Genomic DNA, 23132 nt, shown 5'->3' with positions numbered 1-23132 from the left:
GATCGAACCCAACTCAGCAGACTCCATGTACTCCTATTAGAAATGGTTCTATTAGCACAGGGACAAATTTTGATAAGGTTCTTCCACAACATGTATCCAATATTCCAAATAATATGATTCTACATTCATTATTGTCCTTTCAAGAGAAGAGAAGTCAAACAATTGACAATAATTCTATGATTAGACATTTATTCAACGATTATGCTTTTGAAGGTACATGTTATATTATTACTGTATTATTATTCTTTTACTACATATATATATATATATATATTAATCATATTAACATTCAAAATTTCAATTCATTAGATAGAAGATACCGAAGAATTATATGGGACAAAAACTATTGAATCAATTGTTAGAGGAAATGTGCACAAAGTAAGTTATATTTTTTGAATTACTATTTAATTAAAAGATATGTTAATACATTAATTGTGATGCCAATTTTATTTTGTAGGAAATATTTTTGAAGTATGAGATTTTGGAAATCTAATTAAAGTGTGCACTTACTATGATGCAATTCTTTGATATAAAGAACATACGGTGAAATAAAAAAAAAAAACAGTCACGACAACTTAAATTCTCACTATATTGTTTTCAAGGAAATGTTAAATTGTTGCTTTTAAAAGAGGCTCCTCCCGTTTTAAAAGAATTATTGGACTATAATGAAGTTCAAAGCAATTTAGAAAGAATATTCGAGTATATAATTATATATTTGCTTTTACTTCTACTCGAGGCATTATAGACGATGAAGTTAATAATGGAAATGGACCTTATATCAACCACATCAATGGTCAAAATCACCATAAAATTGGATCTTTGTTGCCTAGAGAAAGCCAAGCACCTAAATTTGTGCAACTTTACATATATGATATGAAAAATGAGATTTGCAACGGATTACGTGTCATGTCTTGTAGCAATTTTCAGAGTGACCTCGATATTGAGGTAGTAAAGGGACTTGTTAAGATGTTGGATGAACACAACCCTTCGGTGAATATATTTTTGAGATAGCCAGCATATTAAATTTATATTTAGATAAGATTTATTGATATATAAATATATTTTTATGCATCGAACGAATTTAAAATTAATGAAAGTAAAATTTCAATTTGTTAGAGAAGCTGAAAAGAACAAGAGGTGAAAATAGTTTACTGTCTAGGAGTGAAAATAACATGGCTGATATACTGACCACAGCTATGCCAAAAATCAAGTTTGAGTATTTGAAATCTTTACTTGATGTGATCAGCAAAAATTCCGAGGAGTGTTGAAGTAAAATGTTTTGTTAATAATGATACTCATGTTTTGTATCTACTAAAGCTATGTCTGTTAGTGGAGAAGTCCCACTTTTGTTAATAAAATGTGAAGTGTATCAAAAAACTGTTCTGAAAATTTTTTTGTTTTACTTGTTCAATTTCTAGGCACTCCTATTTTTGCCGTATTTGTTGAGTAAAAGTGCGAAAATTCTTTTTTAGCGTTTCAACGATATCAATGAAGAGTTAAATTCTGACGTTACTTGTCACTTTACCAGCCCATATTTTCGATCCAAAAGGCATGTGAAGAAAGACACGTTACTTAAAAATAGCAAAAGTTCAAAACAAACCTATCCCTTTTGATATGGAATTCACAGCACCGGCTTTAGTACCAGTCGACCAGAACAGACATCTGAGTTTTCTGGTTTCTTGGACAGTGTGTTTAAAGTCAAGTTTCATCATTAAATAAAATAAAATAAAATAAAAAAATAAGGCGCAAGTTATCAAAGAAAGAGTACATTAACATAAAACAAAGGAATCCCATTTTGCTTCTGCTTGCCAGTTACTTACTTCAACAACAGCACTTTAAATACTTGTTTGAAAGCCTTTTTTATGTTCTTTCTTTTTCTTTTTTTTTTATTTGGTTTTGTTTTTAAGCTTTGAATTATTTGTTTTGTTAAAGTTGCATTAAGAGTTGGTACTGATATTTTGGGGTTTTGGGAAAAAGAAAAAAAATTGATGATGGCTGCTCTTAAACTGGGGTCATTTCCACCAACAGCATTAGGAGGAGTTACAGTAACAAAATGTGAAAGATTAAGTGGTGGTGTTAAGGTGGTTGGTGACGGTGGTATTGATAATGGGTTCCCTTCTTTTCTTCCCAAAGAGGTTGAGAAAATCAAAGACCCTTTTGCCAGAAATTTGGCTAGGAGGATACAGAGGCTCCCTGTTCAGGTTGATTCTTCTTCCCTTTTCTTTCTTTCATTGCACTCTTTATAGTGTTCTCTTTCTATTTGTTTTCTTCACTTTTTTTTTAGTGTCTTGGGTTGATAGAAAATGGTTTTGATTACCAAAAGCTTTCTTCTTTGTTTTTGACTATTTTGGAAAATGGAAGCTGTTGAATGTGATGGGGAATTTTAGATTTATGTGTAGTTATTCCAAATTCTAGATATAGAAAATCAAGGGTGTTTTATTGATTGAGTACTGGGATAAAAGAATAGGTTGTAATTAGGTAATTCTAAAAATTCAATTTTCCTTTAAATTATCCTTTTGGCATTCACAAATTCTAACTAATATGTTGTTCTTGTCAAAATTGCAGATTAGATGTTCTGAAAGTTCTATAATGAGTAGTTGTGTACAACCACTTGTGCAAAGCGATGCCAATCCAGTTGTTCTTCTCCATTGCTTTGACAGGTCAGTAGCACATAGATGTACAGTGATTATAAACTTCCTGCTTCCTGCTTCCTGCTGAACCTGTTTCAATATATTGTTTTTCCTTGTTATTGGAACTAAGAGTCCACCACCTTACCAACAGGCTACATGGCTGTTGGCCGATTAGATATGTTGTTTTCCCTTAGTTCTTGTTTAGAATGGAGGCGTGCTTACCCATTGCTCGAAGATTCTGGTTTGGAGGCATGGGCTCTTGACGTTCTTGGATGGGGTTTCTCTGATTTAGGTTCATCCTTCCATCTTAACTGTATTTCTATTGGATTTTGTCTTTATGTCTTTATCTTGCAGTGTGCTTTGAAAATAACTGGTGTTTATATTTTTGTCCTGTTGCTTCTGTTTTGCTAACCTTTACTAGGAAGGCTTCCACCATGTAATGTAGCATCTAAACGTTGCCACCTCTATCAGGTGTATCATCAAGTTCTTTTATTTTGAATGTTGCTTCTAATTTGCATTCAAGTGTGGATGTAATCGTGTATTCTTAAACATCGGATGGATATCTTTTCTGGTTGGCATTCTAGCTTGAGATGTGTGGATGATCTGGGTACATGTGCATTTAGCATTGGTTGGCGGAGAACATTTAGATCAGTTCTTGAGTTTAGATTGTTTTTTATTTATTCTAGCTTTGGAAGTCATACATCAAAAGGCCAGTGGTATTAGTTGGACCAAGTCTTGGTGCTGCTGTTGCAATTGACTTTGCGGTAAATTATCCAGAAGCTGTAAGTCTTTCCTTTATGATTTAGCTTATTCTCATGGCTGACACATTATAAATGTTTTGTCTGAAAATTTACTCACTGCTTTTTCAAGTGCCTGGCCATGTCCACCATCGTATATATGTATCTTGCAGCCTTGGATTATACTTCTGATTCAATCACTTATCTGTTAAATGATCACTTTCCCATTTTCATATCCCCCCATTTGTAAGATAGAGAGATATATCCACATATGTAGCTGTTGCAGAGGCATTCTGGCTTACGTATATGCTTTAGTATCTTTTATTCAAGTATTTTCAGTTTTGCTTTTACTCTTACTCTTGCCTTTTCTCTTAACCTCACTCACTTTGGAGTCTGGTTACTTGGACTTGCTGTTTCGCACTAGTAACAATTTTTTCTTTCCTTCTCAGGTCGAAAAGTTGGTTTTGATCAATCCAAGTGTATATGCAGAAGGCACGGGAAACCTTGCAAAGTTACCAAAAATAGTAGCTTATGCTTGGGTAAGTCTCCATTTCCATTAAACAGTGTGACATTTCTGTTTTATTTGTGTTCATTTATTCTATCAATGAACTTAATGCTAACATTCTAGCAATGCTTATGGACCAGGTTTCCTTACTAAAAACTTTCCCTTTACGCTTTTATGCAAATCTATTAGCTTTCAATGGCATACCATTATCCAAAATCTTAGACTGGACAAATGTGAGTTTTAAGTTCTGAACATTGTTTATTCCTTTTATTTCTGGGTTACTATTTGAACACTGAGATTCAATGTACTGCTGAGTTTTCTCTTGCAACACGTTGCTATGTATAAAAGCTAATCTCCATTGTTTGATTTTCATATGGGAACCTAGGTTGGCCGCTTACATTGCCATATGCCTTGGTGGAAAGATGTAACTGTTAACTTTATGGTTAGCAGAGGCTACAATGTAGTGTCCCAAATAAAGCAGGTACAGTGATGAAAATTTCCATTTGTGCTTAAAGAGTTAAACTTCATTCCTTTATACATGTAGTTTATAACTTATTGTTCTCATAATACATGATATGCACATGTAAAATTTGAATATACCCAAGGACATCAGTGCTTTTAGGAGAATATGAGCTCATCTTGCTGCTAGTTTGAATTGATTGTTACACCCCAATATCACATAGGGATATTCTGGGGATCCACTATGGTAGATATGTGGAGACTTAAACCCATATTTGTGAGACAACTTTTTGTAAGACAAAGCCCTTGTTGAAGATTGAATTAAGTTGAATTCCGTATGCATTATGTTAATAGAATACACAAAATAAACTGCTGCTAAAGAATGCTTCTTTCGAAATTATGCATTTTCACATATTTATTGAATATTACGCCAAATCCAAGGTTAATTCCACCAGTAATCTGACCATATTGAAGGATGAGCTGTTCATTACAGCTCAGACATAGTATTCTGTTGTCAGAAGTTAAGAAGAAAGACTAGCGAGTGGGTTATATTTTTGTAACATTCTGTCTGAATTTGCTTTCTGCAGGTGAAGCAGAAAACACTGATAATCTATGGCGAGAATGATAAGATAGTGAGCAACCACCTGGCAATGGTGAGTGTTTTGCATTTCAGGCTATTATTTATGAGGTACTATTTCAAGTTTTGGATTTATTACATATGAGGTCTAACTTGAATAATTCCATTCAACTACAATTCCCATATAGCAGTATTGGTTCGCTTTTGCACATTTTACCTATGAAATCATACTTGATGACCACATCTAATAGTCAGACAATTACCAGCAGAGCTACTTCTGGAACAAAAATTCTCTCATTGGTTGCTCTTAATGCTTGTAACACTGCACATTTTTTTATCATTAACGCTAATTAAAAGGCGATATGAGCCCGTCAGACAAGTTGCAAAAATGACCATTTTTCCCTGGTGCATATACCTTATCAAGAAACAACCAGGACAATATCTGGTTTAATAGTAACTTCTGATTTTTTTTCTTGACATGTTAAAGAGACTGCTTTTTGAGCTTCCAAAGGCAAGTATGCAACGAGTACCACATAGCGGTCACCTTCCTCATGTTGAGAAACCTCGTCGTGTTGTAAAGTTGATTGCAGATTTCACTCAAAATGATAGCTGCTGAGAATGGGAACCGATGCACAGACTTGCAGAAGGAAGATGATTTCAATCTCCATTAGATTGCTGCGGCTGCTTTTTCAGTTCATCAAAGCGATCTGGCTTCTTGGTTACATATAATGTAGAACATTTATGTTTCAACTTGTTTACAAGGGAAAAGAAGGTAAGAAAAAACAGTACCATTAGATGATATTTTACATATGTTGGAGAGACAAACGGGCACAATTCATAGACAATGGATTGGACTGTCTCAAAGTTAATCCCAAACACAAGCAAATGGCTAGATTGTCCTGTTTATCATGCATAGAAATCCTTGAAAATTGAGGCTTGCTTCTGATCCTGAAAATCTCTGATGCAAGGGACTAAATTGTGTTGTTCCCTACCTATTAGGGTGTCAATAATTGAGTTCAAAGCCACTGAAATTCACTTGAACAAATACTGAGAGATAATCACGAAAGTGTTAAACTGAAAAAATAAAAATTGAAAGCCTGAATTTACCCTATCCAAGGAAAACATATGTAACTTGCATTTGAACCCCAATTACTTTTCGTAATATTATTTTAATATGATTTTAATATAAATTTTTATTTTTGGTTCATGTTAATTACTTTTAAATGTATTATTATATTATTAAATTAATCCTCTAACTATTATTAAATAAATAAATTTATTAAAATAATATAAATATAAAAATATGATGTATGGATATATCCAAAGTCAATTAAGGCAAAACTTAGACTCTAACCTGACCCTGTCCGTTCTGGATTTCCAAATTCATGTCTCGATCGAATTGGAGCAAGATGAAAACATTTATAACGGATTTTTTTTTCTTTCTTAAGATCATGGTGATAGATTTTCATTCGAAAATAAGTGGCCAAAACAAGTTGAGTTTAGATTTGTCCTATTCAACCTTGGTGTTACCTCTGGCTATAATGATAGTTACTTAAAAAACCGAAAAAAAACAAAACAAAACAAAAGGAGTGAATAAAAAAATTATTCAAAATGTGCCATAGGTTCCTGCACTATTCAAAATTTGAGAATTTATTCCATTTACTCTAATTCAAAGAAATTTAATCCTTTTATTATTTTAATTTAATAATTTTAAATAAATTATTAATAATATTAAATTTTATCTGTTAAAATGATTGACGTAGTTATTGACTTGCTTGCATGTCAATTGATTTTATTGACGTGAAAATTTGATTGGTGGTTATTAATTTTCGATGATGACATAGATTAAAATCATTGCCATGTGACTTATATAAATCCATGTCAGTATTAACCTTTTTATTTTATTTTCCTCTCTAATTACATCTCCCTAATATTATTTTTCTAAATATCATTAACAAAAAAATAAATAAATACAAGTCTGAAATTGAAAAAACAAAAACAATTACTTCCCTAAGCAAATCGCAAAATCCTCAATCTAAACTATCTTGAATCTTAATTAGAATTCTCATTTAAACAAAATATCCCCAAATCTCAACAATATTTAACCCTAATCAAAATTGATAAATCGAATACTGAAAGTTTTTTAGAGGAAACAACGTAAGATTCAACTATTTCTCTCTTGCTGTCCTCATATTCTTCGCATTTCTTCGCATTTTCAAAAAAGAACAAGTTAAATGATTTGACTTTCTACAATTGCTTTTTTTATCTTCTTTGCACTTTAACTATATATATATATATATGTGTGACTATTGAAATTTTCATAAAACTAAAAAAAAGGATTTTTTTTTTAATATCTTAAACCTTTATTGGTACATTGAATAAATTTGGTTGATAGGTTAGGGTTACACTCTTTAATAAATATGTTTGCTAAAATTTTTTATTTTTTTAGCAATAGTTGATTATAGTGGTGTGTAGCCTTGTTGTTTTTTATTATTTTTTGTCTAGCTCTATGGCCTACTTGTCTAGTTGCATGGGCCATTAAATATAATTATTTGTGAATAGTTAAATTACATCAACTTGCTAGCAACATTAGTTTTTGTATAATAACATGTACAATTGTCTAGTATATAAAATGTTTATTGAATTATGTGTGTACTATTTGTTGCACATAACATTAATTATTTGGTTAACCATAGACATATTTATTAATTTATTTTATTTTGATGTTAGGATTTAAGGTTAGCATGACTTGGGAACCATGCCAAGCAAAGTACTACCATAGGGGACAATTCAAAAGAAGTCGTAATTCATTTAGATGTGTGAATTTGTTGGTAATTAAATTTGATGAGGATCCAAATCGTATTTGTTATTGGACAATACTAGAAACTATGAAAAGTTTAGATTATAACTTAAGGAATAAGGTGAAAATTTACTTTGTGGAGTCTAGTAAAACATTAAAAACAAGTTTAAAGTTGTTAACATAAGAGGATAATATTATGGTACACTTGGTTGCTCAATTAAATTGGATAGACCTATAGATATTTATATAAAACATTTGGATTCCAAACTTAATAGTGATACTCCAAATGCTCTGCTTAAACCAATTAAGATTGGTGAAGGTTCAAATGATATTGATGATGAGGTTATTATGATTAGCAATAATGAGCTTAATAGACAACCAAGGATTCTTGCACCTACATTAGTTGATTTTCATAATTGTTCAGAAGGAGAGAAGTCAAATAAGGAAGGGCGTGAAGTGAATGAAGTTAATGATGATAATAAAGTTATTGTTGAGGGTTTAGGGTTTATTGAGGGATTGAATATAGGTGAAATAAATTTAAATGATGGTAAATTAATGATAAGGATGAAATTTTATGTGAAGATGGTAATGAAAGGTTGGTGGATGTAAATTGGGTTTCTAATGATGAATCTATAGTTGATGATGAATTAAAGAAAGCTGTGTTGTAACATTTTCAACAATAATATATCACATGAATTATATGTAATGATAAAAAGTTACATTTCTTTAAAAGACATGATTATTTATTAAAATTTGTGTTTAAAAAATAATGCGCATCTAAATAGATATATATTTGAACTATTATGTCTATATAAATAAACATTTATTTGGATGATTATGTCTGTGCAAAAAGATGTCTATTTTATTATAAATAGATCTTTGATTTTGAAAAGTATAACAATAATTTTCAGATATAGCAATATATGGTAAATACTCCTTTCATTGGTCAAATAAATTTTAGATTATTTCCATAAAGTTTTGTTGCAAAATTCTTTATAGAAGAACAATAGTCTTGTTATATGCTAGTGAATACTTAGTCGATTGATTTCATCAATGCGAAATGCAGTCAATTATTAAGCTTCATTGTATCTTTGAGGTTTATTATCAGTAACTTTTTTACATACCAATTAATCAAATGGTAAGGGCGAATAAAGCCTTAAGCAAAGTGGCATCGTTACACGCCATGAAGCCTTTGTTCAATTTCTCATGTTTTTCCAAACCCCAAGTTCTAACAATCTTAGGTAGCATTTTGTATCATTTTCAAGATCACTATGATAATTTAATCACTAAGGTGATCTTATTACTAAGGTAATCTTATCACTCGTTATCTATAATCACTTTGTTTAGTTAAAAATCATTAATTCTTAGTAATTAGAGATTATTGTATTTGGTATTATTAAGAATCAAATATTATTTGTTTGAAAATATCAAAATAACCATGCACATTATAATAGCTACACAAGTAAATGATTGCAATATTATTTAAAGATAATAATTTGTATATAAAATATTACTAATATTTTATTTATTTCATAATAAATATAATTAAATTATTTAATTAAAAATATATTATTGATAGTAAACTAGTTTTATAGTATAAATTATGTAAAAAGATATTTGAATTAGAAAATAAAACTAATATATTAAAATCAAAAAATTATATTGTAAATAAATTTAAAAAAATAAAAAAAAACACAAAATATTTTTGAACTTATTATAAGGAACATTAGTTTGAAAATATAAAAATTATAATATAAAATAATAACAATTAATTTTAAGAGGAAGTTTGTACTATTTATGCAAAATGCATGATTTTATTTTTGAATATTTGCTAAGTTGTATTGATGTTGATGCATGAATATAATTCTAGTTCATGAAGTCATAGTTGGTTTATGGCAGCTTTGTATTTTTTATTTTACAAGATTAGTTGCATTTTACATTTAGTAAGTATTTATATTTTTTAATATAAAAAATAACTTATTATTAAATGTAAAAACTTGTTTTACTTTATTCAGTAGATTCTTGAGCAAGCTAGTGATCGTGGTAAAAAAAATCCTTTATCAAATGGCACTGTTCTAAATCTAAACGATCGTCAAATTTATATATTTTAAATTTCTAGTTAATATATTGAAATAATTTGAATGTTATTATATTAAATTTTATGTTACATACATACTGAAATAAATTATGTATTTAGATATTTAAATATTTATAATATTCAGTTTATGAATTTAAAAATATTTATCTATTTTTTATTTAATTAAATAGTGAATATTGAAATAATTAAAAAAAAAAGTAAATTTCCTAATTTAGCAATGTTTGCAGTAAAAAATGTTGCTAAATTTAACGGCATTTGTCCTTGAAAATGCTACAAGTTAGCAGCATTTTTTTCTAAAATGTCACTATTTTCTCTGACATAGATATAGCCAACACTCTTAGCAGCATTATTGGCAAATGCCACAAACCATTTAGCAATATTTATAAATGCCGCTAAATGTGAAAAAAAATCGCTAAAAACCTATTTTTTTATAGTGATTTCAATTATACATTTTATTATCATACCAAGCACAATCTTAGTGATAATCAAACTTCAAAACCATACTTTAGGCTCAATATCAATATTCAATAGTTATGATTATTTCATATATACCTTATAGTTGCTGCAACCAAAGAAATGCCTAATAAAAGAATTGGTTTATACCAAGATCCGAATAGTAGGATTAGTGATTACTGATTTAATTTAGTTTATAAGGTTTAGGGTGTTGAAACTAATACTATGAATTTTATAAAAATAGCTTAGAAGACCTGGGTGAGTTGCTTATAGGAAGAGGCAGCATGATGATTAGTCAAGACATCACCAAAAATAAATTACTGGTAAAATAGCCATTGTTGGTCGAAACATCACCATTTGTTTGCATCTTTATATTGAATCTTACTGTTTTAAATTTTCTATTCTTAGGCACAAAGGAACAAAAAAATTCTACAAAAACATATGTCAACAAGTGGGAAGAACAAGAAACTGTAATAAACTCAACATAAGAAAGTATTGCATCAACTGCAACGAAAAGAAAAGAATAAGGTTGACGATGAAGATTCTGTGCAACCAAATTGAAAACCAAGATTTTTTTTTTAATGATTGGTATTGATACCAACTAATTATCTAATTTCACAATTCCAGCTTCTATAGTTACTTTTTGGGTTTTGAAAGAAGGTTTAGCATTTTTTTTACCAGACTTGAATTGTATGTAATGGTATTGATACCAATAACTTGTCTGGTTTTATAGCTCTAGGTTTTATAGTGCCAAACATTTTGGTTTGTTGTAAATGCCAATAGCAATTTCTTGTTGCAAACATTATGGTTTATGATTTCAAATGAAAATGAAAACATATAACTTTATGGTTGCAATTATCTTTTGTTTGGTGGTATCAATTGATCATATATGTTTTTCTATTATTTATAGCATGTATTACATGAAAGAAATTCAAATGCAAGAAAATGTGCTATCATTAACCAAAATATAATTTTATATTATATACACATTTGAATGATAGAAAAGGTTTGCATATCATTAAATGTAACGCCCCTCATCTCATATTGAAAGAATGTGTGGAGATGGTATGAAATATATGTGGAGATCTAAACCCTAAATCTAGAAAGCACCTTTTATGGGATAAAACAATGAAACATTCGGTTCAAAGCAAACAATATCTCTTAAGTTGGGTGCGAGTCTCCACATTAAATAATAAATCATTCATACATATATAATTACTTATCACAGAGCTAACATTTCATTCCTAATCATATCATCCTTACCCATTCCAAATACAAAATGCAACAACACTAACTAAGTAAACATTAAACCTATTTTGTACAGTCTTTTTTATTTTGCTTCCACTTTTGTATCTAACACAACATTTTTCAATCTTGAACGTAACACATCATTCTCGACTTTCAATATAGCAACTTTGTTAAATAAATTATCAATGTTAAACATTGTTCTTTTACATTAATTATCATTCTATAAGTCAACATTCATTCTCCTTAATGCTTTGTTGTCATCCTTTAATATTGAATTCTCTCTTGTTAAACTTCTGTTGGCATCCTTTAAATCAATAATCCATAGTTTATATGCTTATCCTTAATTGGCTTATCTTGCTAAGCAAAAATCAACACTAATTTCTCTACATACATCATACATTTTAATTATACATTTTATTATCATGCTAAGCACAATTTTAGTGATAATCAAACTTTAAGATTATGCTTTAGACTCAATATCAAAATTCAACAACATATGATTGTTTCAAATATACCTAATAATTGCTACCACCGAAGAAATGTCTTTTAGGATTATCATCATTTATTGAAGTGACTAAAGAAACCTTTAATCCACAATAATAGTATACTGACGCACCTCCTTAACATAGGTTACTAAAACACAAGTTAAACTAAGGATTCTTTAATTCAATATTCGGACATAATATCAAAGTTAATAAAACAAATGTGCATTTGTTATCAATTTGGGGTTTAACATTTTTTGGACTTTTTACTTTTTTGGTAAACCTTGAATTCAAAATGTGCCATAGGTATTCAAACTATAAAACAAAGTTACCATTCATTGATTTGTTGTAATTTTCCATTAATTTCTTTCTCTTTCTTCAGTTTTAAACAAGTTTAACCCAATCAAAATATAAAAGAAGACAATCCAAGTGTTAAAATAAGAAATCACTATATTGAATAAAAACACAGATATAAAACCACAATCAATGTAATATTGTAAAAAAAATTTAAAAATAATCTAATAAAGAATATAACCCTAACTCATCAACCCAGTTTCTTCAATGTAGCAATCAAGGTTTAAAGAATTAAAAAAATATCTTTTTTCAATTCTATAAAAATATCCATAAAAAAAATAATTGTAGTTAAAGTATAAAAATAAAATTTAGTGACAAGTAAATGAGAAAACGATTCATTGCACTTATTCATATTTCCAATCCAAATAAAAGAACTCAAAAATTTGTTGTTAGGGTTTATTGATTCATCAAACTCGAACATTTTTTTTCAAGTTTTTAATTTTAAGATTTTGATTTGAGTTTAAATTAAGTATAGTAGATTGGAGATTTGGAATTTAAGATTTGAGAACAAATGAGAGAAATCAAAAGGATTTAGGTTAAATAGTTTTTGTTTTGATTTTCTCTCAATTTTAATTTTTTTAATGATATTAAGAAAATATTAAGTAAAAATAATATTTAAAAATAAAATATACAATTAATGTTGACGTGAATTTATGTAAGCAATATGATAATAATTTTAATCCACATCATCATCGAAAATTAATATAAAATCAATCAAAATATCATATCAATAATATCAAGCAAGCAAGTTAACAACTATATTAACCATTTTAACAAAATAAAATATAATACTATTCTAAAATTATTAAAGAGAGATTAAATTCTCAAATTTCCAATAATACTAATTGCTACGGCACATTTTTACCATCAAAGAAATGAAAATATCAAGAGCGAAATTACAAAATTAAAAAAAAAAAAAAGGCTGATTTTAAGTTTTAACCATAAACTAAAGCCCAAGCTCTCACTTCTTCATCCCTGTCTTCCTTCTGCCTAAACTCTTGTGGCCTTGTCTGAGTTTCCCCTTCTCCTTTCTCTGACTTTTACATATCCAAAAGAAAGAAAAAGCTTTAAAGAAAAATGGAAATCAACAGAGAAACCAATGAAGACAACTCAAGGAGGATTCAAGTCAGAATTGTAATAAAGCTAAAAGCTCCGTATAAAGTTCCCATAACTGCCATTGCCATCCCTTCTGACCTCTCTCGTTTTAGGCCTTTCCTCCATTGTTAACAAGATTCTTAAAGCAGGTAAAAACTTTATTTGATATGATGGTATCGATAGAAACCAAAATTGGGTTTTGGTTCAATTTAATTGGTGTTTTAAGTTTCTTAAGAAATGTGGGGTTGTTTTTGGATTTAAGCTAATATCTTTTTTGTTATAATTTGATTTGAGTTTTTTCTGGGTTATTGTAATTTGTTGCCAATGGTCTTATCCAAGCAAATAAAGGTATGTAGATATTTCTGGGTAACTGACTGTTTTCTGGATTCTTTAAGAAACTTGGGTTTTTTCTTGTTAATTTGTAATTTGTTGCTAATAGTCTCCTCCAAGCCGGTAATGCATATATATGCTTAAAAGTTGATTGGATGTCGGTTTTCTCTTGCTTTGGAGGGTGTTTAGTTTTGTGTTTGACTGTTTGCTTGTTTCTTTAAGAATTGTGGCTATTTCTAAAGTCAAGTCAATGACTTTAGAGCTGTTGAGATAATTCAGTTAAGGTTCTGACTAATTATTATCTCTTGCTGTTATTAAGTTGGAAATTGTGTGGCTATGAGCAGTGGATTCTGAGTGGAAAACTGAACCCTCTGATTTCCTTATCAATGGAGAGCTGGTTCGGATGTCACTTGAGCAGTTTCTTCTTGCCAAAGGCATTTCCACGGTACTTTTTTTATCATTATATTTTTAATGTTCAAATTTACTTTACTGAGTTTTAACTAGGTAGAAAAAGTTTGTGAAAATAACTAATGAGAAATATGCAATTTCTATGTTGTTAGTCCTTATCAAACATGTTTAGTTATCTTTTCTTGTAGTTTCAGAGACCCATCACAATTTTATTTTAATTATTATTTGTTTAGGCTTACAATTAGTGATGCAACTGTATGAGCATTGCCATCTTTCTTATTATGAAGTGTTTCTTACGGCACTCATGCTAAAGAATTGCAAATATATGAAATTTGAGAAGATTTAGGATGACTTTGTAAATCCTTAATTCCTAGCTGTATTGTGTGAACAATTGCGGGGAAAATTTATGAAATTGAATACATAAGAGCTGTTGCCCTTTGAAAAGAGGAAGGGCCTTCTCCAAATGATGATTGGGTTAGTGCAATCATGGTTCTAGTCCTAGGCAAGCATTCCACTATGTAATCATACCAAGTGTACTTCATTTTATTCTGTATTTTTGCAGCTCAGTTTTTTACTTTTTACTGTATTATTACTGTTGGTGCTAGTGTTAACTTATTTTTCAAGCAAGATTGGATGACTTTGAGTTGGTTGGCATTACATTTATTTAGTAACACTGCATGGTTCAATTTGTTTTGCAGGTTCATTTTGACTGGCTGCTATGATGGTTTGGGAAGGTAAATATTACTTTGCTTTGTCTGATTCTTTGTAACTTTTAAATTTCTTTGTTCTTGTCCTTTTGCTGCTTTACTGGACTTGGTTAACATAAATCTTCCTTTTTTTCTGAACTTTCTCTTTTTATGTAATTTCCTTTAGGGTACGGAAAGGAGCTGGATGGTGTCCACATATACTAGAAGGACACAGTGGTGCAATTTCTTCTGTTAGCATCAACTCAGAAAGTTTGGGCTAGTAGTGGTCTATGGTCATTTTTAACATTTTAGTCATTGATCTTAATGAAGGATTTTAATGTATGAATATGTCATATGAATTTTACTTCATAAAAGCTATTGCTTTCGTCTCATATCATTGGAAAACTCCAAGCCCGCTCTATGTATCATCCTTTCTGTTTTGGTGAAATGAAACGATGTTGTCAGTGGTGTCTATTTTATGCCTAATCCTGTGTGGTGTCCTTCAATCTATATCTAGGTTTGTTTTTACTCGTATGCGTGATTATCTTTTTATTGATGAGTAGGGTATGTTGCATGTGCAGAGGCAGGAAGTGCTACAGAAGCCACTGCTTCAAAAGTTCGAACTCAGAGGATGTGGAAGGCAATTAGAAAAATGAATTCATTTCAAAATAGATAGTGTAAAATTAATTCCCTTACTAACTGGTACATCCTTTTTCTATGAAAGTTTGATGCAGAGGACTCCAATGATCATCCTGTAAGGATAAGAGCATTCAAGATCTTGCATGGGCATAATGAATCTGTTCACAGTGTTGCGGCAAAGACTTCAGGAGACATGGTCTCAGCTATTCTTTAAACCTTTTCTTTTCTTTTTCTTTTTTTTTTTTGTGTTTATGTACTTTGATAAAGTTGATTTTTAACATCAGGGTCATTGCCTCCGACTCACTTGATATAGGTTTGTTCAGGTTCTTGGGATTGTACAATCAATTTATGGTGGACAAATGACTCTGATACAGATGGAGATGTGGTATCAATCAAGAAAAGAAACATGGATAATAAGGCTGAGGAATCTCAATCAGAGGTATGGCATCCTTGTGCTTTGCTCCCTTGCTCTGCATTTCTATTTTCAAGTAATGGAAGTTGTTTACCATCATGCAGAAAGGCTTCTATAGAGAATATTCATGCTTTGTAAGGGCACTTTGAAAGTAAAACAAGAAGAATATGGACTTTTTCTGATAGCAGCGATGGTAAGTATAATACCGTATCATTTATTCAATCTCCAGTCTTGTACTTGCTTGCTCTTGACATATTAAGTAGAAGTTGAATGCCTCTGAACCATTATCATTAACTCAGTGCTTCTCTCCAAACAGTTATAAACTAGCAATGTCATCATAATGAATGTTGTGTATTTATTACGCATGTGGGCTTTTCTGTTTTAAATATCAAAATCTCCCCTTTTTTCTTCTATAACCTTTTTCTATTACTTAGTTTTTCTTTTTTCTTTTTTTTTTTTCTGCAGCAAACTATTTGCATAACTTATGACAATATCATGTTTTGTGAAGAGAGGCTGTGCCTACACTTGTGGGCCATACACAGTGTGTGTCGTGTGGTTTGGCCTCAACATGAGACAATTTATTTGGCATGATGGGATCACTCTTTTAGACAATGTGATGTTGAGACAGGCAAAGATTTGTCAAATATAGCACATCTCTCTCTCTCTCTCTCTCTCTCTCTCTCCATTTGTCTTTGTGTTTGCATGCACTTGCATTCTAGTTATACGATGGCAATTACATTTTGTGCTTCTTAAATCATGTCTTCACACTTTTTCTGATGTTTAAAAGTACAATTTTTGTTCATACGAAAGAAGGGATAAAAGGAAATATTATTGCTTAGGTTGTTTTTCATTTTCTGCTCTTCCCCAACCTGGTTCCTCTTTTGCTTTCCGTTTTCTGTGGGTCTATTGCATCCCTTTACCCACCTTTAACTGTTTTTTATGTCCTTCCTCCCATTTTGCCCACCCTTATTGGGAGGCTGGCATCATTGTACATCACTACACCTGTTAATCAATTTTTTTTTTTTAAATTCGCAATCTGTAACTTTTATTATCATATGGTTGGAATTTGAGTAGTTGTTGCTTTTAGTATTTGGCTTGGTTTTTATGTTGATTCGTTTCTTTCCCTGATTTTGTTGGAAAGATTAAGGTAGAAAACCGTTTTGTTTTCCAAAGTTTGAATGATACCATCCTTCATGCACAGTTCTGTGGTAAAGTCCTTAACTGCATTGATATAGGTAGGGAAGGATCGGCTCTCATTGCTGCTGTTGGTTCTGACCCAATTCTTAGAATATGGGATCCTTGTATGCTGGGTCTGTTGTTCATAATATCATGTATGTTATTGTTTTTCTTTTTCCTCTCTTTCTTACCCATTTGGTGCCCGTGTGGACACATGAAACCATTTAAAGTACCATCTCACATGAAACTTTTTACTTTTCAAGGAAGAACGGCACCTGTGTTTCAGTTCTCTTCACATAATTCTTGGATTTCAGCTTGCTAGTGGCACAATACGTCTTCTTTTCATTTACTTTCTTCATCCTATGATGGGAAAGTAGTGTTGTGGGATCTAAGATCAGCTGTATCATATTTTCTGCATTTTCACAATTTAGCTATGTATACTGGATACTGTTTCACAACATGCCAAACAGGAAGCAACCTTTTGTTTCTCTGGATACTGTTTTGACAAATGCTTTCTGTGTGGCAGTGGCCTCTGGCTATCATTGATACGCACGAGGAAAAGGTATAATGTTATTCATTTTTGTATATGAGTTTTCAAGCAAACATATTGAAATCCCCATTGATGTTGTGGCCTGGCCGCATTTTAGGTATTATGTGCCAACCGGTGGAAGAGTGACAGTGTGGTCAGTGGAAGGGTGGATGCGCAGCTCTGTATTTCTTCAGACATCTTTATCTAGTGAGGTAAAATTTAGCTATATTTCTTTAAATATCATCACACATTCGTCTTATCTGCTCAATGTAAGTGATATTTGGGTGATAATTCAATAGTTCATGTTCCAAAATTTTCTACTGATTTGAAAATTCCAATCTTTATAGTGTCCTTGGTTGTAGCTGGAAAAGAGCCTTTGCGTTTGTTCAATCAATGAACTTTCAGTCTACTTTTGTTTCATTCATCATGATATGGTGATTTTAACTTGCCTTTCTTGCTATAGAATAAACAACATGACAAACTCGAGTCAAGCTCGATGTAATGAGCATGCTTCTTCTTTCCTTCCTTCCAAAAGAGGATGGATGATTGATTCTGCACCTTTTTCTCAGCTATGTTCTTTGACATGATGCTGAGAATGGAGCTCGACGATTCCATGGCAAGGGAGATGTTATACCATTAAAGGATCGGTCTCGTCTGCAACCAATTTTTTCTGGGAACTTTATGATATGTAAAAAAAAACACATACGGCTCAGCATTTCCTTCAAATGTTAAAAGATTATGTTCTACTTGTTCAATTGTCATTAATTTGCTTGAATATATAACCTACACTGTTTATGTTTATGTTTTTGTTTTATATTAATGGTGTTAAATCTCCTATTTTAATAAAATCAAATTTTCAGTTTCATTCTCATGTGAATATTGATAATGTATAACACATTATTGGTAGCCCACGGGTTAGTTAAATTAATAAAGAGAATTTTTTTTATTTTTGTAAATTATGATTTAATTTTTGTAATAATATTTTAAAATTAAATTAAATTTTGTTTCAATTTTTGAACAACATTGAATTAACTAGACATAAACTCAGCAATGTCTTGTGTTTTCTTTTTTTTTTTTTACATTAAGAAAAAAATATTTTGTAATTTATGTTTTTTTATTAGATTGGTTGTGAGCATTTAGTTCCTCCAATACAAATAATAATAATAATAATAATAATAATAATTTATATTTGATGTATTACGAACATATAGATTTTTACAAATCTTTAAAATAAATGCATAAAAATTTATTTTTTAAAATTTTATGTGATATATATAATTTATTGATAATATATAAAATTATTTACACAATGCATCGATAATTAAATTACAACGACTGCACTCTCAAAAAGCCACTGCCACTCTTCTTTACCATATAAATGCCTCACTACTGATCAGATTCCCCTCCCCCCCCCCCCCCCCCCCCCAATTCCCTCTATCTTCCCTTTCTCTTCTTTCATCTGCCAATGCTAAATCCCAATACACGATCCAATGACTTGTATAAATGTACCACAACGTTTACTTTAATGGGTTTTTTTTTTTCCGTCTTTATTACATTTCACTACGACAGTATCAGGTCAGCAAAAACGCTAACGGTTGGGTCTTATATGGCCTAAAGGACAAAACACAAATATCAAGCGGGTAATTTGATCATTTTGATTCAAGTTGACGTGTCAGATTAATTTAAAATTCTGAGATCAATTCAATAATTTTGGCTTGTTATTTAAGACATATGAGAATGTTGACTTATCACTTTTTAATTGAATTATTAATTTTCAGATTATATCGAATTAATAATATCAACTTTAATCTTGTCACTTAAAGTTTGAAACATTCAAATTTGATACTCTTCATTTAATTTTTTAGTTTTTTATTATTAAATTTTTTCTTCTCCTTTGTCTTCTCTAACAATAATTTAAATGTGTAACACAAATATCAGAAAAAACCTCATGCCTTTATTATTAATTGACCTCTTAACTTGGGATTTCAGATTTTTACCCTCGTTGAGAGAGCTCGGCAACAACACTAACATAAAACGCTTAAACATGGATTGCGAGCCGTCGCTGCAGCTCTGTCAAGAAGCATGAGAATGAACATTGTGCTGCACAGTCCGGTAATACAGCAAAGACGAAACCTGGACATCTCATTGAAATAAGTCTTGGAATAAGGGATAAAGTTATCAGTTAATTTGGTTTAAGTCAATTATCTGATATTCTCATTTCAACAATTCCTATGTCCTCTTTAAAATACACATGCATAAATATCCAAAAATTAAAAAACATAAAATTTTAAAAGAAAATACATCGCAATTTTTTAATTGGACATCCGTTAATAAAATTAATAAATTCGACAATAATTTTATTATATATATATATTATAAGTGAATATTTTCAAAAAAAAATTTCGAATTCACTACTACATTTTATCATACGAGTACCTATGTTTGACAGTTGTTGCTCTCTTGCAGAGGATCATGTTCATATTAATAAAGCCATACTGCCAAAAACAACATGTAGCAGGTTGAGAAAGGGAAGTTTCGAATGATACTAGAATTGAGACGATAAATTTGATGATAACAAGTCAAGTGACATCTTATTAATACACTAAAAACCAAAAAAAGAGTTGCAACTATCCACGAAGCAAAATAATAATAATAATAATAAAGTAGATGGGAAGTTTGCATGAAAGCATTGCCTGTAACACCATATCTGCAATTGGGTCATCGGCAAGTTTGTTTAACTAAAAAGAAAAAATTTATTGAATAAAGATGAAGTAATTACCTTTTTACTGCACAGGAGAATACTGTTGGTAAGTTAATATTCTTAATAGTTATAACTTATAGTCTCGTAATTTTTAAAAATTTGATCTTAATTTTATCACTAAACAATACCATGCAAAAGATAGTATCATTTTGTATTTTAATATAATTTTTATTTTTTATTTTTTACTAAAGGAGACATCCCACAAGATACTTCTTTTTAATCTTTGTTGAAAAAAAAGTAAGCAAAAAGGCATATTTCATAATTCAATAGGCCAGATCAAATTATATTTAAGTTATATTATTTCAAATTTAAGATACTTTCGATTTGAATTATTTTAAGTTTTGATCATTTTAAATTTGATTTTTTGAATTTTACATTCAAATTATTTTTAAGTTTAATTTATTAAAATTTAAAATCAAATCAATTTAATTTCATATCATTTTGGGTTAATTTTTCGATAATCATTTCAAATCCAAATTAATTTGAATTTAGATTATTTTCTATTCACTTTGAACGAATAAAAATTATTAATTTTACTTATCAAATTGAATTAAATCAAATGTGAATTTGAACATATTTTTTTGAATATCTATTAACTTTGATAACTTTATTATTTCATACTCATTAAAAAATTTTGTCTCTATCACCCCAAGATGTACCATTGCATCCATGACACAACTTGAATTTAAAAATTGACAAGTATGAAATATGAAAATTTAGATGATTGTATCATATTATAGTATATGATATCATATATAACTATTAGGCATATAATTTTGGGTACTAGATTTTCTACGTTGATAACTTTGCAATGCATGCATTTCCCCCAAGGATTCAATTTGGTGATCTCATTGTTTCTAAAATTTCATATGCTTTACTCAATCTATAAATCATTATTAATATCTCAGCACGTTCAATCTTTTTTAAATTAATAATTATGTGATTTATTAATAAAATATTAAAATTTTAATTTTAATTATTATAAATTAAATTTTGACAAAATCATATATATATATATATATATATATATCACCTTTAAAGCATGTGATATCTCTTCCCCACTCTGTCTCTATCAAACTATGACATGGAGTCAAATCTTCAGCTCCAAAGGCTAAAGCATCTTCTTTAGTCTTTACCTATCTTTCTCTCTTTTCTCTCAAATTACTTGATTTTCAGTGCAAGTCTTGATAATTGATATTAATATTATTAAAACAATGTAGCTGAGATTTGGAGCACATGTCATACTTGTTTGGGATAGATTCTATTAAATGCACAAAAGTGGAAAATGTCACCTCAAAAATTAATTTTTGTTTTAAAGCCTAACTCATAGTTCAAGTTCCATCCAACTTTTAAGATGTGGGTTTCTCTTTATTTTATTTTTTTTCATTAAATAGTGTTTGGCATATTTGGATAGGAGTTTGATAAATTCTACTCAATTCTCTATTTTCAGCTAATAATATTTTAATTTCAATTTCCAATTCTTCATTCTCATTTGCAAATTATATCTCCTAAATATGAGGGAAGTCAATAATATTTACCCCATAGGTAAAAATCACAAACAACTAAAACAAAGATAATTTATCCATTAAAATATACCCAAATTTAATCATTATATTGAACTACAAAGACAATTTTGGTTATAAATTAGATAATTATTCATTCATTAAAACATGTCCAAATATAATAATTATATTAAACTAAAAAAATCAATTTTATGCATAAATTAAATAAACAACTCTCATACCTCTTTTAATTTTTCGTATCTATAAAATTTTTTACTTAACGTTCTTCAATATAAATGAGTTACAGATACCTCGAATATAAATCATTAATTTTTTATTGGTTTTTTATGTTGATATAATAAAAAAAAAACTAACATATATCAACTCTTAATTAATAAAAAATAAAATAATTTTTGTTAGTTAATGATGTTAACTTTTTAAAGATGTTAGTTTTAAGTATCATATTTTCACAAAGATTAATAGTATAAATACTACATTATATGTTTTTAACCACATATACTATATCTATATTAAAAAAAAACTATAGTATAATAACAAATAAATGTGACATTATCCTTGTTTTTAAATCTCAATAAAATTCTCTACAAAATTAGGTTCAAACTAGTAAAAACTATAGAAGAATAAATTACCCCATTTATTCTCCATAATAATAATAATAATAATTATTATTATTATTATTATGAGAAAAGAAAAAAGAAATTCTCTTTACTATCTTGGGTTCGCTAAAACTCAAGGCGGGAAAATAAATGAAACCCAAACTGTTAAAAAAAAAAATACCATAAATATATATTAAAAAAATGACAAATCTCGAATTCTTTTTTCTTTTAATTTTTAAAAATTAAGAACACAACTCCCTTTTGAAAGGCCAAAAAGCCTCCAAAAAGTAACCAAAAAAAACAAAAAAGCAAAAAAAGTGACACCAACGTCCACGCGTGCTAAAAAGCGCGTGAGACCGCTTTTCCATCCACTTTTTCTCGCATTCGTGAAAGCGATCTCTTCTAATCTATGCCGTACAATTTACATCAAACGGTCCAAAATAACTCAAAATTCCACCCGCAAAACACTTTAATATCCCTAGCTCCAAACCTTTCCTTTGATGCGTACCTAATAATTTTCTTTTCTTCTGAAAAAAAAAAAAAAAAACAATTTCCTTTTTTTTAATTTTCATTTATTTTTATTTGGACACTGGTTCGATCCCTTTATCTTCGTTTCCCTGTCCGAAATCCAATT

At 29.7% G+C, this 23132-nt stretch overlaps 2 protein-coding genes across 15 annotated transcripts; both read left to right on the top strand.

Annotated features, from left to right (window-relative positions):
• Positions 1-1686: 1686 nt before the first annotated feature.
• Positions 1687-5854, top strand: LOC111316007 (alpha/beta hydrolase domain-containing protein VTE7-like). 4 transcript variants are annotated; one of them, XM_089753893.1, is made up of 10 exons: positions 1687-2201; positions 2566-2660; positions 2825-2922; positions 3052-3101; positions 3317-3394; positions 3817-3906; positions 4013-4105; positions 4258-4353; positions 4919-4984; positions 5396-5854. In XM_089753893.1, exons 1-10 carry the CDS (start codon positions 1989-1991, stop codon positions 5522-5524), a joined length of 1008 nt encoding a protein of 335 aa, XP_089610019.1. In that variant the 5' UTR covers positions 1687-1988; the 3' UTR covers positions 5525-5854. The 4 variants fall into 4 exon arrangements, with proteins under 4 accessions (XP_089610019.1, XP_022773754.2, XP_089610020.1 ...); XM_022918019.2 differs by having other exon boundaries at positions 1689-2201; positions 3317-3412; XM_089753894.1 differs by having other exon boundaries at positions 1693-2201; positions 2782-2922; positions 3317-3412.
• Positions 5855-13237: 7383 nt separating this feature from the next.
• Positions 13238-18420, top strand: LOC111316005 (ribosome biogenesis protein WDR12 homolog). Of its 11 annotated transcripts, none has more exons than XM_089753794.1 (12): positions 13244-13587; positions 14088-14213; positions 14875-14910; positions 15050-15099; positions 15444-15502; positions 15587-15697; positions 15815-15940; positions 16018-16106; positions 16379-16541; positions 17616-17651; positions 17737-17830; positions 18082-18420. In XM_089753794.1, the coding sequence occupies exons 2-8, from the start codon at positions 14155-14157 to the stop codon at positions 16060-16062; spliced, it is 486 nt and encodes a 161-aa protein (XP_089609920.1). In that variant the 5' UTR covers positions 13244-13587; positions 14088-14154; the 3' UTR covers positions 16063-16106; positions 16379-16541; positions 17616-17651; positions 17737-17830; positions 18082-18420. The 11 variants fall into 11 exon arrangements, with proteins under 11 accessions (XP_089609916.1, XP_089609922.1, XP_089609921.1 ...); XM_089753791.1 differs by having other exon boundaries at positions 13248-13587; positions 16422-16541; XM_089753800.1 differs by having other exon boundaries at positions 13253-13587; positions 15825-15940.
• The last annotated feature ends 4712 nt before the right edge of the window (positions 18421-23132 follow it).

The sequence above is a fragment of the Durio zibethinus genome, chromosome 24 (assembly GCF_047325235.1).
Source record: "Durio zibethinus cultivar Kanyao isolate XHJ-2024 chromosome 24, ASM4732523v1, whole genome shotgun sequence".
NCBI lineage: Eukaryota > Viridiplantae > Streptophyta > Magnoliopsida > Malvales > Malvaceae > Durio > Durio zibethinus.
The sequence above is the reverse complement of the archived record's forward strand: the minus strand, read 5'-3'. Positions and strand labels throughout refer to the sequence as shown.